This window comes from Myzus persicae, unplaced genomic scaffold (assembly GCF_001856785.1).
Source record: "Myzus persicae strain clone G006 unplaced genomic scaffold, MPER_G0061.0, whole genome shotgun sequence".
Classification (NCBI taxonomy): Eukaryota; Metazoa; Arthropoda; class Insecta; order Hemiptera; family Aphididae; genus Myzus; species Myzus persicae.
This window is the reverse complement of record NW_019104008.1, coordinates 27,415-44,019: the sequence shown is the minus strand read 5'-3', so window position 1 is coordinate 44,019 and position 16,605 is coordinate 27,415. Positions and strand designations below refer to the sequence as shown.

The window sequence follows — 16,605 nt, the reverse complement described above, 5'->3', positions numbered from 1 at the left end:
AAAATATTAACCCACTGATGGCACGACTGTAAGACTATAAATTCACAGCTCTAGCTGAGGGAGGGGGGGGGCTATGGAAATGTTAGCCCTCAATAATATTGGAGATCACCACACTAATTATTAATTATTATAGATGCGAAAATAATTCGGTCAAAACATACATTACGGTAAGTACCTAGTATGAACATTAATTTGCTTTCGTTTATCAAATCTCATGCCAAGTCGATGCCATATAATATGATGCATTAAACTGTATACTGTAACCAATATATATGTATTGATAAATTTATAATAGCAAATTAATCAACTCATGGGGTAGAAGTAGAACTGTGGATATACTGGATAGACGGGTAATTCTACATACAATTATGGTTTGGAAGTATGTTTTATTTACTATTATATGGTTTCTATCAAGATTTAAAATGTATAATTAAGTATGTGAAAGTATTAGAAATTCATATTTTAATTTCGAATAAGTGAAATATATATTCGTACTTAAGGTATGGTATGATTTACTATAATATCAGTTACCTGCCTATAATTATTACACGATTGTAATTAATTTTCAAAATTTCGACTACACATAACGATAGAACGAATATGTTGTTTAAGAATGAACAATGAACATGTCAAAGTTTGAATATTTCACATCTGTGATTTTTTTGATTGCTAAAATTACGTTGAAACGGCGATCAAAATATATTATATTCAAGCCTTTAAGGTTTGGATGTAAGAGTTTTTACAGAAAATTAAATAAAATATATTTTGTTGAAAGTATGACTGACTCACTATCGTAACTGTCAATAAATTGTTGTGTTTTGTCCTTATCGTTCCATAAAAACCAATAGTGTCACTAAAGATTGTGCATCATGATTATTTATTCATAATACTTTTGTGTTATAATAGTTTAGAAATAAAATGTAGTATTTTTGCCCAGAATTATATAATACAGTATACTGCACATTGATATTATAATTTATATTATTCTTGTACAAATAGTATATAGAATTACTATCTATCCGGTAGTTTCTACCGTGTCGTTACTAGTCCATGTTTTCAAGAGTATTTACTCTATTTTTGAGCCGGAAGACGATTGTTGATAACGACATCAACAATAAATATTTGTATCTAAAATATTTTTTTGGTTGTTCGGTCAACATTAACTAAACCAAATACACATAAATAAGTATAGGTTTACGAGTATTTATACTATAGTATAATATATATTAATTAAAATAATAATATAAACAAAAAATTAGGTATCAGTATACTAATGTTTGAATCAAAAAATCAACTTAGTGGAGCAGAGAATAGTAAAAAAGATTGAAAACATGAACAATTTTACATTAAAACTTGTAAAATTACGTAATTCCTCCTAATTAATTTCCATAATTGTTTTTGTAAATTAATTTAATGTTATAAAAATACTTAGATTCTTAGAAAAATTGAATAACTAATCAGTTATTTATTGTATTAAGTTATTTTAAAATTAAAGGATATATTTTTTAAATTCAGTTGTTTGATTAATAAAAACAAATTTACCTATTTATAGTCTATACCTTCTTTTCTTATGATTTTAATATTTATATTCATGCAGAATTGGACTTTTAAATTCTATTGTTTTTTGAAAACAATTATATGATATATAATGTGGTGTATTACCATACAAAAAATAGTAAATTTAAAAATACAAGTTAGTTTTGTTGCATTATACTTATAAGTTATAAGTAATATCTTACGTAAGTATTAAAGAACATATTATAAAGTAATCAAACTATTAAATACTATTTAAAAACAGGTTTAACATTTTAGTATTTTATTTTAGATTTAATGACAGTAATTTTATTGATTAATTGTATATAATAATAATTAATATGTATAATTTGTCAACGGTGATATTACTGATATTATTTCTTCACATTTAACAGTAAGTAGGTATAATTTATAAAGGTACAATGTATTTTGTTCCAATTATGGTGGCCCACAACTTTGCATCGTCGGCTATACTGGTAGAAGACTTAACCCTGGACTCTGTTATACTTGATATCTACTTGGTTATTTATACTTAATTTTAGTTTGATTAAACGACAACTGTTATTTATTTATATTGTTTCCTTCCCAGGAACTCGTCTACTGAAAATTGTTTATTTTATCGATTGATCTCTTTATTCATATTATACATATTTCTGAGTGTAAATTAATTAAAACAAAATAAGTCGTTTACATGGAACTGTAGAAATTGGTGATGATTTGAAAATTGAATTTGTAATGCCATAACATTGACCATGGAAATTCATCGCCATAATTAATTCCTATGTAGCTCTTATTGTATTATGATTATTGACATGCAAGTGTACTTATTACTTGCTAAAATTGATTAAAATTTCTAGTTGTTTGCTGTTTTGATTTTTGTATAAATGTCAATACAATAAGATAATATAGCAATTATTAGTTAACGAAGTTAATAATTATTATTATGTATATTAATTTGAGTACTTCTGTGTTACTGTGTTAGTAAAAAATCAAATGTTTCAAGTAATAATCAGAAATGAAAATTTTAAACTTCTTCATCAAAGATTAGTTTTTTCTACGAGTCTGTCTTATATTATTGTATTGTAATATATTATTGTAATATAAAGGAGTAATAAAAATATATTATGCCCTAAGCTATGTGGCGAGTCTTGTACATCACGACCAATTTGTTTACGAGAAGAGGGCGTATTGTACACTTATGATATCAAACTCGATCATGTTATAATATTATACGTATTTAAATCATAGAAATGTATTATTATTTTACTATATAGATTTCCTTGTTGCCACCATACACTATACACATATACTGCAAGGATAACATGGTACACATCACGATTGTTGATATCATTATGACATTTATATGACAAGTATTTATGATTCATATTTCGTCAAACTGATTAAAGATATTCAGTATTAAATGATTTAAATGTAAATAACGAGTACCTACCTATGACAGATCATAGACGTATAATGACCATAATAATATTGATATCGTGATGAAATAAATCTACATTTGGAATTGTCTTTTAGTAACGCAATTTATACAATATATTATGTTTGCACATAGTATAGATTATTTAATTAGGTATATTTTTTTTTTTTTTTTTGGTACCATTTTCATTTTAAAGTAGTTGTACCTTCTTGTCTTGCTATAACAACTGTTTTGTTTAGATTACACACGTATATTTATATTATTAAATATTTTATGTATAAAAATACTGTGATACATTTAACATGAAAGAAACAATATATAGGTACATAATTTGTACTTTTATATCTGAACACCGTTTTAATGGCATTTATTTTATTTATATGTATACAATTTTAATAATATTGCCATTAAAACATATTTCGACATGGTTTTCTTCTACAACACTCCAACACGAATTATTTCGCCACAAAAACGTCAACTATAATTTATAATAATTTATTAGGTGTAATTATTTCTAAACGCAATTCACTTCCTATAACGGCCGTTACATAGTAAAATTGACTTTTCTACTTCAGAGAATCGTTGGAATAAAACACCGCGGTACGAATAAAAAGTAATAATAATTTATGTTTTACAATATTATTTTAAAATCATATTTCCAGTAAATCATTATAGATTTCTGGAAATTTGGTTTTTTTTATAAATTTTTACTTCAATATTATAAAAAAAAACTATAAGATTAACAATCAAATATATCGGCGTCTCGATCGTGTAATATGAAGTAGGTACAAAAGTTATGTTACTTTTTTATTACTGTAAAATGAAGTTGATAAAAAAAAAACTATTTATTATTTCTCGTTAATGACAGCACAAGAAAATAACAATTGCGGTACGAGTACACTCTCTAATGTGATAATGAAATAAATAAAGATAACTATGTAATTAATAAATACGACGACAGCTACTACTCACCCAATAGAATGAGGTTTATTTGGTTTTAGAAATTATAATTCGATTTTACGATTTTAAGCTGTTTTTGTTGAAATGTAATTGTTATTTTAAAATGAAAACGTAATTTAATTAGCTGTAAATATGTATTGAGTTTAAATTAATATTTACTTAAATCGCGGTAACCTGTATAGAGCTGTTAATTGAATCCATTAAAAAACTGCTCAACACGCGATCACGCTATTTGTGTATGTACCTATCTAGTTATGTATAATAAATGCCAAATGGCATAAATTATTTTAAATAATATTATAAAATAATAATAATTATGAATAAAGTATAGAATAAACCTTTATCAACGCAACATTTGTTTTTATTCTTAATAAGTGATTACTAATACAATTGTATATATTATTTAAAATACATTTTGCTCTTTTATAAAAATAAATAGCAGGTAAATTAACCTAACCTGCCACCTGTGTAATCGTTTTGTTTATATATTGTAATTGTTTATAGATTTTTTTTCGACACACTCTGTTGGCAACAGTACCAATCTAAGAACAATTTATCTACAGAAAGGAAAATCAAATTATTATTGATTTCAATATTTACCAATAAAAAGTAACGGTGCAAAATAGTCAAGAAAACCAACGAAAACTTTGAATTATTAGAATTAGCGAAATATACCGTTTGTAAAAAGACAATTTAAAGAAAACATAATATTTATTAATAATATGCGTTCAAAACAAAAAATATGCTTAATACATTCTCGCGCACTCACAAACAGTAATGTAAATCAAATTAACATAACTGATTTGTTTTTGGTCTGGATTTTTTTCTCAATCGATTTTCGTAACGCTTTGTTTATTGCCACAGAAACACAAATCAACAATTAAAAGTATGGTAACAAAATGTAGCATGCTACTAGATATTTTTTTTCTTCCGTACTATACCCAAAAATATACTTACCTATAATTCCTCAATTTTCCTTGTAGAAGAAAAATATCTAATAGCATGCTACTTATAATATATGCGAACAATATTTTTTTACCGGATTCTTTCTATAAAGTAACAAAAAAACACGAGAGTGCGTTTACAATTCACAGCTCTGATCAAAATATGAAAAATAGTTCATGTGCTAAAACAATTTTTAAATAATATTATAACAATAATGATGTAAGTACCTACTCGTCTTGCAGAAGATGTATTGTTTGTAATAAGATTATTTTTAACTTTAGTTTGATCGATCGGAGATTGAAATCTAAATAGATAAATCTAAATCTAAGTATCTCAAATTAAACAGGATTTTTCAAAAATATAAATTAACAGATTTTTAATTTCATCATTGATGGAATGTTATTGTAGTGTATAGGAAGTTTTTTGCAAACTTCCTGGACCTGTACTCTCATCATCGCATAGGGTAATTTTATAGCATTCGTTTTGAAACGCGAAAGTAGCTAGTCTATTAATTTTATATATATTCCCATAGTCATGCATTACGGACAAGACGCTTTAAGGTTATTATTTAATATTATCATTGCGCAGATTTTGCCTTGACATCTTTAACTCGGTCCGAAATCGTGAACAGTGGGAACGGCCGTCGTTATAGCACACGCTTATATTATATTATTGACCGCCATCGAGGAGCGCTGTTCATGAGCAGGAGTTTAACTCTCCTTCTCAGTGAGCAGTTTTCCCACCGAAAATTAAATTCACAAGCATTTAACTCGACATGTTATTATGGCAGGAGAGTAGGTATAATCAAAGAAAGCACGTTTTATTATTATACATATGTTTATATAAAATATATTCGGCCCGCGTGCCCCCCGCCCATCAATTCACTCGGCCGAGATCCATTCTTGTGTCAATCAATAATAAAATTGGTTGACGTGATAATGCAACGCGGACCTACGTGTATTTTCGTTTTTTTTTTTCAATAGTCGAGGCGTAAACATGTATCAACAACGAGATTAAAATATGACTATAGTGACTCGGTAAGAAAAATAGCGAATTTGTTTCTCTTTGTGTGTGATATAAGTCTAGCCAATCGTCTATAAGTGTTATCATAACTAAATATCGAAAATACAATATACATAAAACATTATGATAACTATACTACATAGTACATAACATATTATAGAAATCAGATCAAAATAAATTCAGTACATATTTTAAATTTAATGTGACGAAAGCATAGTACCTACCTCTATACCTACCTACCTTTGTTATGCTTGTAATATTATTTACAATAAAATCAAATATATAATAAACACTGTTATTTGTAAATTGTATACACATTGAAAAAATCATCAAGCCTCTTGGGATTCTGTTCAAAAGTTTGTTTAGGCTGCAGTGATTAATTATTATAGCTAATGAAACGTAATCACAGATGTGTGCCGTAAATACCTATTTATAAAAAATATATGCAATAGAGTACAATAAATGTATGAGGAATCTAGGTTTTATTTTAAATCAACCAGTTTCGATACGTGTGCTTATTATACACATATTATTTAACTATAGTTAATTTAATTTTTTTTTCTGATAATAATGTGAAAAGTTTACATTAGAGTATTAATAGAAATATACGAATGTTATTTTAACTAAATATTAAACATAATATTAATCTGTTGTATAACGTTTTTATAAGTCACGATAATAATTTTAAAAAATATTAGTGTTTTTATAATGATTTTTCCGTACAATGGAATACTGGAATGAATTAAGATCACAGTTCATACAATTGAAACAACATTACTTTTAACTATTTACATAGATAATTCAGGAAAAGTGCCTACAGTAGTCAGTAAGTACCTACTCGGGACCTAAGTAGTACCTATAATACTGATATTTATTAATAAAAGTAACAATATTTCTAGCTAGTTATTTTCTGGTTAAGTGTTTACATCGCTATCGATCAATTCATGTAATGAACCGTACAAACAAACAACTAAATTGTCAATAAAAAGGAATAATAATATTATGATGACGGAAAGTAAAAGTAAACGACGCGTATTCGTCTATTCTAATGGCCAGTAGTTTAAAAAAATAACGGAAATACAATTTTGTAGGAACAGTACCTACTACTTTGTATCAAATTTATAATAAAATATACTTATATAATATAGGTACTATCACTGTGAAAAAAGTAAATGTCATATTATTTGTAATGTATTATATTATCTGCCCGATCGTACCGATACCTATACCTGAAAAATCAATATCGGGAAACGAAATATATTTGCTGCAGTTATAATGATTATAATAATATTTTTACAACGCAATACGTCTTGGAATAATTTTCGTAATTTTATAATACAACAAAAACATACATCGTAGTTAAAACGGTCATGATATGGATAACTACCGATTATAGTTTTTTATTTTGTAAATTGTATACCTACCTATAAATTATTTTAAATCTATTAAAAAAATATAAATGATTAAAATACGAGTATTGATGGAGGGGGAGGGGAGATACTATATGATTGTGTTATAAAATAATCACTCAGTATAACTTAGAAGAAAAAGTCGCCTTAGGATACGAATATTGAATTCTCACTATGTCTAATGGTTTTTTTTGGCGTTATCATTGTTAAGTTCTAGTATCAGGCCCAACCTATACCGCTACAACAGAGATCAACGTTGGCGTGAAACGTCTACTTTCTAAACAAGCTGTGCAACAACTACTTTTACATGTGTAATTATGAATATTTAAAAACTATTTAGAATATTATGTATTTTATAATAGTATAAAGTAGCAATTAATTATAATTTTATTTTGCGGGTCTGAAAATATTAATATCTATATAATACAACTACCCATAGATAGCATGAAATATTAATAATTACTCAGTCAAATTTTAAGCTAAGATTTTATTTTTTTAATAGAAAATTAAAACAAACTATAAAAGTGCATTGAGTGATTACAATTATTTTTATATTTATTTAATTTACATATTTTTCTAATAAATTTATGGGTGGCGTTATTTAATGTTCGAGATTCGCAACAAAAACGCTTTCTTTATCACCTTAATTAATAATACGCATCACTAAATCACTACCGCTCTTCGACGAAGAGTCCATAAAAGTTTCACACAAATTATGATACCTCCTCCTTGTATAGAGTTACACTACTGAAATTAAATCACATTTATAGTGACTATGATGTTATAACTTTCATTATTCGAGTAACAAATATACAATTGTAGCTATATTTTTTTATTTTTCTGTACTAACCCTATAATTTTTTAAAACACAAAATGAACGGCAGCCACAAAATAAAATATTATATATTTTTAAGTTTCATTAAATCGGTTACTTAAAAAAAAAATAGCTAATATCATAACATTTTATTTTTAGTTGCACAATCTTAAAAAATGAAAACTTTAAAATTAGTCTGAGTTGGTTGACCACAAATCATTGAACAACAAAGTACTGACTTTAACTAAAAATGCGGTGTTATAATATAACACATCAAATTTGTATACTATAATATATTGACTTCCGCATATTTCGAGAAAGCGATACTGAAGTAAATAAATTAGTTATTTACATTAAAAAAAAATTATCCAAAAACATATTTAAATGTTATTACAATATTGTAATTTAAGATGACAATAATAATAACAACAATAATACCAGTAGTACATTTTATCCTAACGTTATTTAATTAGATTAATAGAGTTGTAGGTACTCACGTTGCATCGGTCCTCAAAAAATCAGAATCTTTTGTGGCTGGTGTTAAATCCAGTACAGGTCTTTGGTAATTGTCCAGTACTTGAAGTTTAATTCCTCCCTATGTAAACAATAACAAACAATGAATAACCTCATATCATTTAAAACAAAACTCTAATAATGTGATCTAATTAAAAATGCCACGATGCAGCTTTAAAATAATTAAGAGAAAATCCCTCGATTTATAGAAATAATTGGTCAATCGGCAAGTAAAAGTGGAATATACACTTGCGAACCTTACAAGTATAAGCCTAGGTACGTGGTATAAATCTGTGCATATATGTGTTTAAGTGTGGCGCTTCGATTCGAGTCAGTGACCTTATACACTCTAGTGATTCCTAGTGCTCTCGAAACTCCACCAAAGATTGTACCGACAGGAATTCTCGGAGAAAGTAATGAAAAACGTACGAGGTTGGTAAAAAACTGGAGAATATATCTAAAAGCCGTTAAGCGACTGCCGCTATTATGAAGAAATAACTCAAGGCAATAGACGCGAAAGTTACGTAGGTACACTTTATAATAATATTGGATCTATATTTTAAAAAAAATTTTTAATCGCGAAATTCTGTTGATCTGGTTTGAACAGCTTCTGCTGCTGCAGATTAAACGAGTTTACATATGTACCTAAGAGTAGGACGCGATGAGAGACCATTTTTATATATGTCCTGACGTCATATAACATATCAGGTATCAGACATCATGCAGACCGTATACAGAGCTATAGGGTTCTGTGGGTTCAACCCCCCTCCACCACCCCTGAAATGTTAACGATTATATTTGTATTATAACTTTTGATTTATATTGATTAATGTGTATAATGTTATGCAATCCCGTTAAAACTTCGATTATAACTTCACCAACCACCAGTGATTTTCTGTGCGTGTACCCGCCAGACACGTTTATGCGTTTGTATTTTTATAAATAAGTTAATTTGTTGACCATACATCTTGACTGTGTTGAAATGAGCTATAAAAATGACTTTTGTTAAATGAATCAAATGAATAGTAATACATAGGTAGTATTGTACTGAATTATACGAATAGTATAGTATGCAATAAAATTGGACTGAAATTCGTGAAGTTAATTCGTGAACCACAAAAAATTGTAGGTATACGTGACAAAAGAAGACCACGTCAAAAGAATTCGAATATAATATAATAGGCATAACAATGCTACGACACTATAATATAATATAGAATCGTTTAAAAAATACAATTGACGATTTATTTGGAAGTTTTTACTGCCGGTATGACGTATAAAAAGACTATCAAATTGCGCAACGATCTATTATTGTATATTTGTTATTGTGACTCTACCCTTACACAAATGATTAATTAATAATACTATAATGTGCCTACAATCACCCTGTATGCACAGAAAATCGTGCAGCTCCGGCTGAGGCTGGGTCAAATTTATATTATTATTACACTATATATATAAACAAGGAGTGCGGGTTATGTGTACCACGACGATCACAAGTAATATAGTAATAATTCGCGATGGTGATTAATAATAAATATTGTCGTCAGGGGATCCTCGTCGAGATTGCACAACAACCTGCAACTATTGTGATGTTTTCGGTCACACGCTGCAGCAGCAGACTTTTCGTCGACACTTCGGGTCGTGATCTCGGGCCGTATTCTTCTGAAGCTATAGCGCGAATTTTATTACAGAGTTTAAACTTACCCGGTGAGGATACGCCAGATGCCATGTGACGTTGAATGACGAACCAGACATCAACGAAGTCTTGACTGAGCCTGCGAATAAAATAAAAATGAAAACGGTTAAGTTAGTATATTATTATAATATTACGTGATTCGTACGACCTGCTACGGACAAAGACCTATACACGAACAATCGAAATTTTATTGTTGAACAACTACACACACACACACACACACACAACAAAATATATTTTATAACTTTTCGAGTACATTTATCTAACTCTATTGCTTGTATTTAAAGGGATCGAGGGAACATTGAGAAATTACATATGTACGACAGTAGACGATATTTCAATTTACTGCAGCAGTTCGACGACGGCATATACAGGGTGTTTGTGTTCATACATGCCCGCCCACAGCACACCTGTTACATTTGTGCTCACCTACTCCTCTAACAACCTCCTATCTAAACTTAACACCTATGGGTGTATTTGAATACTTAAAGAAAATATAGGTAATTCAACTTTTAAAATATATAGATAGGTACATATAATTATATAGCTACATTTGTTATTATTTATACATACAATTATATACCTACATTTGCTAGCCATGTTATCAACAATATGGTCAAGAAACGCGTAAATAGCAGTTTTCATTTTTAAGATTTAGGTTTTTTTTTGGTTCAGTTGAACCAAACATTATATATTTTAATAATTGTGGATTCTTAAAAATATGTAGCAGTAATAATTTTCCTGAATCATATTTCATAAACTGAAACCCTCAGTATAATAAAAAGACCACCGTCATTCGTTAGTCGTAACGACAAAACAATATTTTAATATCTTGTAGTCAAAAATATTACAAGACATGTATAAATATGTATGTACCATAAAATTAATAAACAATAATGACGAGCTGTAATACGCATACCGTAAAAAAAAAAAAAATAACAGTAACGTCAAATTTCGAATTCGACCCTCGAGCTTTCTTCCGGAGGTATTCGTTGTTCCTGGTCTAGAAAATTTGAGTTATTTGGGCTACAAGATTTGAAAACATCGCAAAAATATTTTTACTTTACGTGCTTTGAATAATGGAAAACTATGATTTTGAAAGCCGATCATCGAATACTGGGGCATACCGGACCCGAAAGTCGCGTGGATTAATGGCGACCAGCAATAAAACAACAGTGTTTTGGCCAATAGGTCTGTTTCAAAATTCTTGGCCACAGCCGCGTATGTCGTATACGGTACCTACGTAGTAAGTGCGAAATTGAATGACGTTCGACACTCTCGTAATAACAATAACAGCCAGTGAGCATGTCTCTGGCACGCCACGGAATGCCGATTTTATAGGTCGTCGCGTGCCCGTCGGTCCACGCGGTATACATAAAAATAATAATAATACGATATTATTGCATTTATAACGCGCGTATAACATTATATTCGTTGTGGTTAGACGCTATATATGCATTATGATATGGAGTGTCGTATTATAGTATAATGCGCACACCGGAGGAGACCTACTGACCTTTTATAATATTTCCGTCGCCCACTGAACGTGCGTAAGTTTTCACGTCATGTACCTAAGCATATTATATAGGTGTAAGTGTGTGCGGGCATGCAGCGCGCAAGTATTCCATTGTGCGCGAACGGTTTCGGAACAAAAGCTGAAGAAATGAAGTAAAACGCCAATCTTCTATAGGGTAACGCGTGACGTAATACTACCGTCGAAATAATACCGCCGCCGTCGTAGGTTGTATAATAACGATGATGATAATAATAATAATAGTTATCTTTGAAATCAGTATTGTTTTAAACCTCGACGGTTTTTCAACTCGGAGACCAGAGCACTATAATAATAATATGACGTATAATAGTTTCGACACCACCAGCATCACGCTACGGCGGCGGACGTTTACTGCGCGAATAATTCGAAATGATAATAATTAAATATCCGCATATTATTATCATATCTTATTTATAACTCAGAGGAATTGTAAAGTTATTATTTATAGCAGCAAACTGCAACAAACGCGTAGTTAATATACTGTAATAGTATTTTTTATTTTATTTTATGTTTTGTTTATTGTGACCTAATTACACGATATCACTGATCTGAAACTAAAATATTAATGAAATATAATATTTATTAAATTCTGATGTCATACCAAAATCGGCACGTGATCCAAATACATTACACAGAGACCTCAGAACCACGTTGTAGTTAACACCATTACAGTTATTTACAAAATCCGTTTCAAATAAAATGCATTAAAATTTCAAAAGCATATATTATTTCTTTTTACATTCTTTAAGTAAGTCGCCGCAACTCACAAGACGCGATGCATACACAGTCGCACAGATGTAGGTATAAGATAGGTATGTCTATAGGTATAATATAATACGCATCGTATATACCTGTAGTGTCCTTCAGAGTTCAGATAACACGCCATTATACTATCATAACCACGATAAACTTACACTCAGAACAAGCTCATTTTTTACAGGCGTAGGTATCTACCTGTAGAACACGTCTTGTTAACAGCGCACAATTCTCCCTTTTTTAAAACTCATAGATATATATATTTTATTTTTTTTAAGAATAAACGTCTAGATCATTTACAGGTGCAGGTTACATATTATTGTACACACACTTTGCAGTGGAAATGTGTGGTTCGCGTAGGCAACATGTTTCCCGAGCAATGTATGCGATTTCAAGGTTGGAGGAAAGAGGAGGCGTTTTAGGTGCAATAACTAAAACGCCTATTGCACCGCGCATAAGTATGAACGATAAAAAAAAAATGCTTACGCATGAACCAACTATGTAAGACACAACAAGCTGTTAAAATGCAACATATTTACCTATTACAGGCACGTTAAAATAATTAGGTATACTAATATTATAAAAATAAACTGTACCTATACGTTTTTTAAGTGAAAAAAATTATAAGTGTACAACAAGTGTATAGTTACAACTTTATAACTATAAGTAGGTACATTATATTGAATATTTTATATTAGAGTGCTATTGGCCATTAGCTGAATAGAATTAACATATAAGTTAACATTTTAACTTAAATAATATTGCGCACATATATAAACTACAGTTCATTAATTAAATTAGACTTAATAATAAAAGTTATCATACATTTTATTAGAGTATTATTATAGTACATTTAAATTAGTTTGTATCGTATTTTTAAACTGTTCATTTTGACTTTAAAGTAAAAATTAATGGATTAGATATAGCCTTATCTTATTTTATTTTATTTTATTATACCTTTCTAACGAATTTATCTTTATTTGGCCTGGGACTTATCCATTATCCAAATTTAAAAACTCCTAGCAAAAATACTACACTAACCACTCAGTTTGCAAAATAAAATAGACTTTGAAATAAATCTTTATAACGAAATATCATTTTTTTAAAGAAATACACTTATAAAAATATCATACGTTGTTTCGCATAATAATAGATGAATGAATGAGTTTGTTTGCAAATAAATTATATGTAGATAATAGTTCAGATAATGAATAAAAGTGAAAGTTGGAGATGCAATATAGACGAATAGACTATTAAAATAATTTAGCAAGAACAAAAGTAGTCTTATTTGTAATTAAAACTATAAATATTTCATGCCACAACTGAATTGATTAGCAGGAACCTAAAGATTTATNGCCGCACACACGTACGTAAATACCTTCCTTTATATCCTGAAAGATGAACGTGCTTATTAACGGATACGTTTACCGAATGAAATTATCATAATTAACGTTATGCAACGTGGACGTGACTCCGAAACGGAAATATATATTTTGATCCACACCAGTCGATTGCAATTTAAATACATAAAATAGCGTTTGTGCTTTCACGAATATCGCGTTTAGTTGTTTGTATCGTGTATGAGTAGAGAAGTACAAGTATAATATAGAATTATACGATAGATTGGATACCTACTACCTAGGTATTTAGTATATACGCAACAACTTCATATAAGTTGTTTCTCGCGTAGTTAAGCTACCTACCAAGGTACCTAAATGTGGTTTTATAAGTACAAATTATCTGGCAAACCAATGAGCTTGATTCTTGAATGATAAACTTCATGATTTAGAATACCTCATACAGTTATATATTATATTAAGCTAACATCGAAATAAACATATAGTATGCAGACATGCAGCCATGCAGTGTATAATATCATGAAAGGTGATTCTTAAATCTTGCATATTATATACGTGGCTGTTACTGAACGGTTTAGTTTAGAACATCAAAACCACATATTTTATGATAATTTTAAAACATAACATACTTGTATTATAACGTATGGCGATTCGGTCTGAAAAATTTAGAACCATATGACTGAAAGTGGTCATAAACTTTCATATTTTTAGTTTGCTGTGCATGGATGTTAATTAAAATGAAAAGACTATTAGAACGTACATAGGTAAAGTTTTTAGTGTTTTGACAATTAATTGATAGCAATTATTAAAGCAATTACATACAACATTACAACGTACTATTTAGATTTATTACGAAAATTCTAGATGTAAAAAATGTATTATTCTTTTTATTACTCTTGATAATGCGAATTTTGATCATAGAGAAATAAGTCATACCTACATGCTACATTGCTACATGTGTAATGAGTATAATACCATATTATACATAGAACGTCAATCGAAGATTTTTTTCTTCAATTGATCGCATTTATTTTTAATTGCGAAACACGTCTTATAGTGTAATGTACAATAGTAAAGTCGACTTTGAAAAATGAAAAAAACAGCGTTTGACTATGGGACGGATGAGTTGCCACGTAACAAACCACATGCGTATCCTCGTCGTAGGCTTTCGATATGTTGTGTTGCGTAAAAAAAATATAGGTAGGAACCAACAAGCGCGTTTTATAATTTATACACGCGCCAAGCTAGAAAAGGAATCCACGTGAGGAGTACACATAAATATATAAGCGCCACGTAATATAATATATGCCCGTTTCGAAACGGTTATTATTAAATAATAATATATTTTACAATAATATTATGGCGGGACGACGATGGAACGCGTTTGGAAACTCAAGTAAAAAATTAAAAATTAATCTCCTCGTCGGTCCATGTCGGCCCTATAAATGGCGCGTTACATGCAGTGTTATGAAGTACTCGAGTAAAAGTTTTCAAATACTTTTTTAAGTACTCAAATGCGTATTTTAAATACTTTCTCGAAGTATCTGTATTTAAAATCAAATTCTAATCTTCAGATACTCTAATAATTCTTTTAATTCATGTATTTCCTATTTTAATTTTGATACAGTAAAATAAATTTTAAAATTTTAAATATTAAACATATTAATATATTTTTTTACTATGAATTATACTCAGTTGATAAAAAAATACTCGTAAAAAACAGCTAGGTATATTAAAGTTCCACCTAATGATGCCGTGTAAAATATAATATGCTAAATTTAAAATTAACGTAAACAATTGAAAACGGATCAATTGACTTATAAGGTGAACAAAATATTCTATAAAAAATGTTAAAGTATCTTAAAATAATTTTTTTGCCGAGTATTCGTGTACTTATTTTAAATATTATTATTCAAAACAAGCATCTATATCAGATGTGCTTGAATATATTAAAAAAGTATCTTTTACAAGACTGGACTTATGCTACATCATGTGCATGTAAGTCCGTCGTCGATGAAATCTCCAAAAATCGAAAAACGACCAGGGGAGACTAATACGTCGCCGTCGATCGTCGATGCGACTTTCACCAATGTGGTGTCCAATTTAATCTGTAACGCGCTTTCTACCGAAGGCTGAGGCTATGGCGGTCTTCCTTCGCCTCGAGATCGAGTCGTACTGCACTTATATTATAGCTTCGAGAAGAGCGGCGAAGGAACTAACGTTCGCCCACCTCGCGCCTAAAATGAAAAAATTAAATAAAAAGCCCGCCGGCGTTGTGTCCCACACCCATATGGTATACCCCATGTGCGTTCGATGACTGATTATTATTATTATTGTCGTAGTTTATGACCCACACCGCGGATGACGACGACGACACATTTTGCTTGCCGGAAACAAAAGATTTTTTAATGTAAACGATTGTATTGTAATGTTATTATTATTACAATAGGCTGCGGTGTGCGTTGAGCACATTCCATAAATATTAATATATTATTATTACTATTATTATTATTATTTAAAGTTATCCCACGGACCTGCAATAATAATAATGATATAGGTGCGTATGTACACACGAGCGACAGCGGCTGCCATAGAAGATATTTCG

At 29.5% G+C, this 16,605-nt stretch overlaps 1 protein-coding gene across 2 annotated transcripts in view; it reads right to left on the bottom strand.

Moving 5' to 3' along the window:
- The window catches only part of LOC111037519, a 46,444-nt gene that overhangs the window by 14,850 nt on the left and 14,989 nt on the right, over positions 1–16,605 (bottom strand). For both annotated transcript variants that reach the window (XM_022320148.1, XM_022320149.1), the window contains exons 3-4: positions 10,340–10,410; positions 8,617–8,714 (exon numbers count right to left, since the gene is read on the bottom strand). In XM_022320148.1, coding sequence (XP_022175840.1) covers positions 8,617–8,714; positions 10,340–10,410 — 169 coding nt within the window. The remainder of the gene's footprint in view (positions 1–8,616; positions 8,715–10,339; positions 10,411–16,605) is intronic.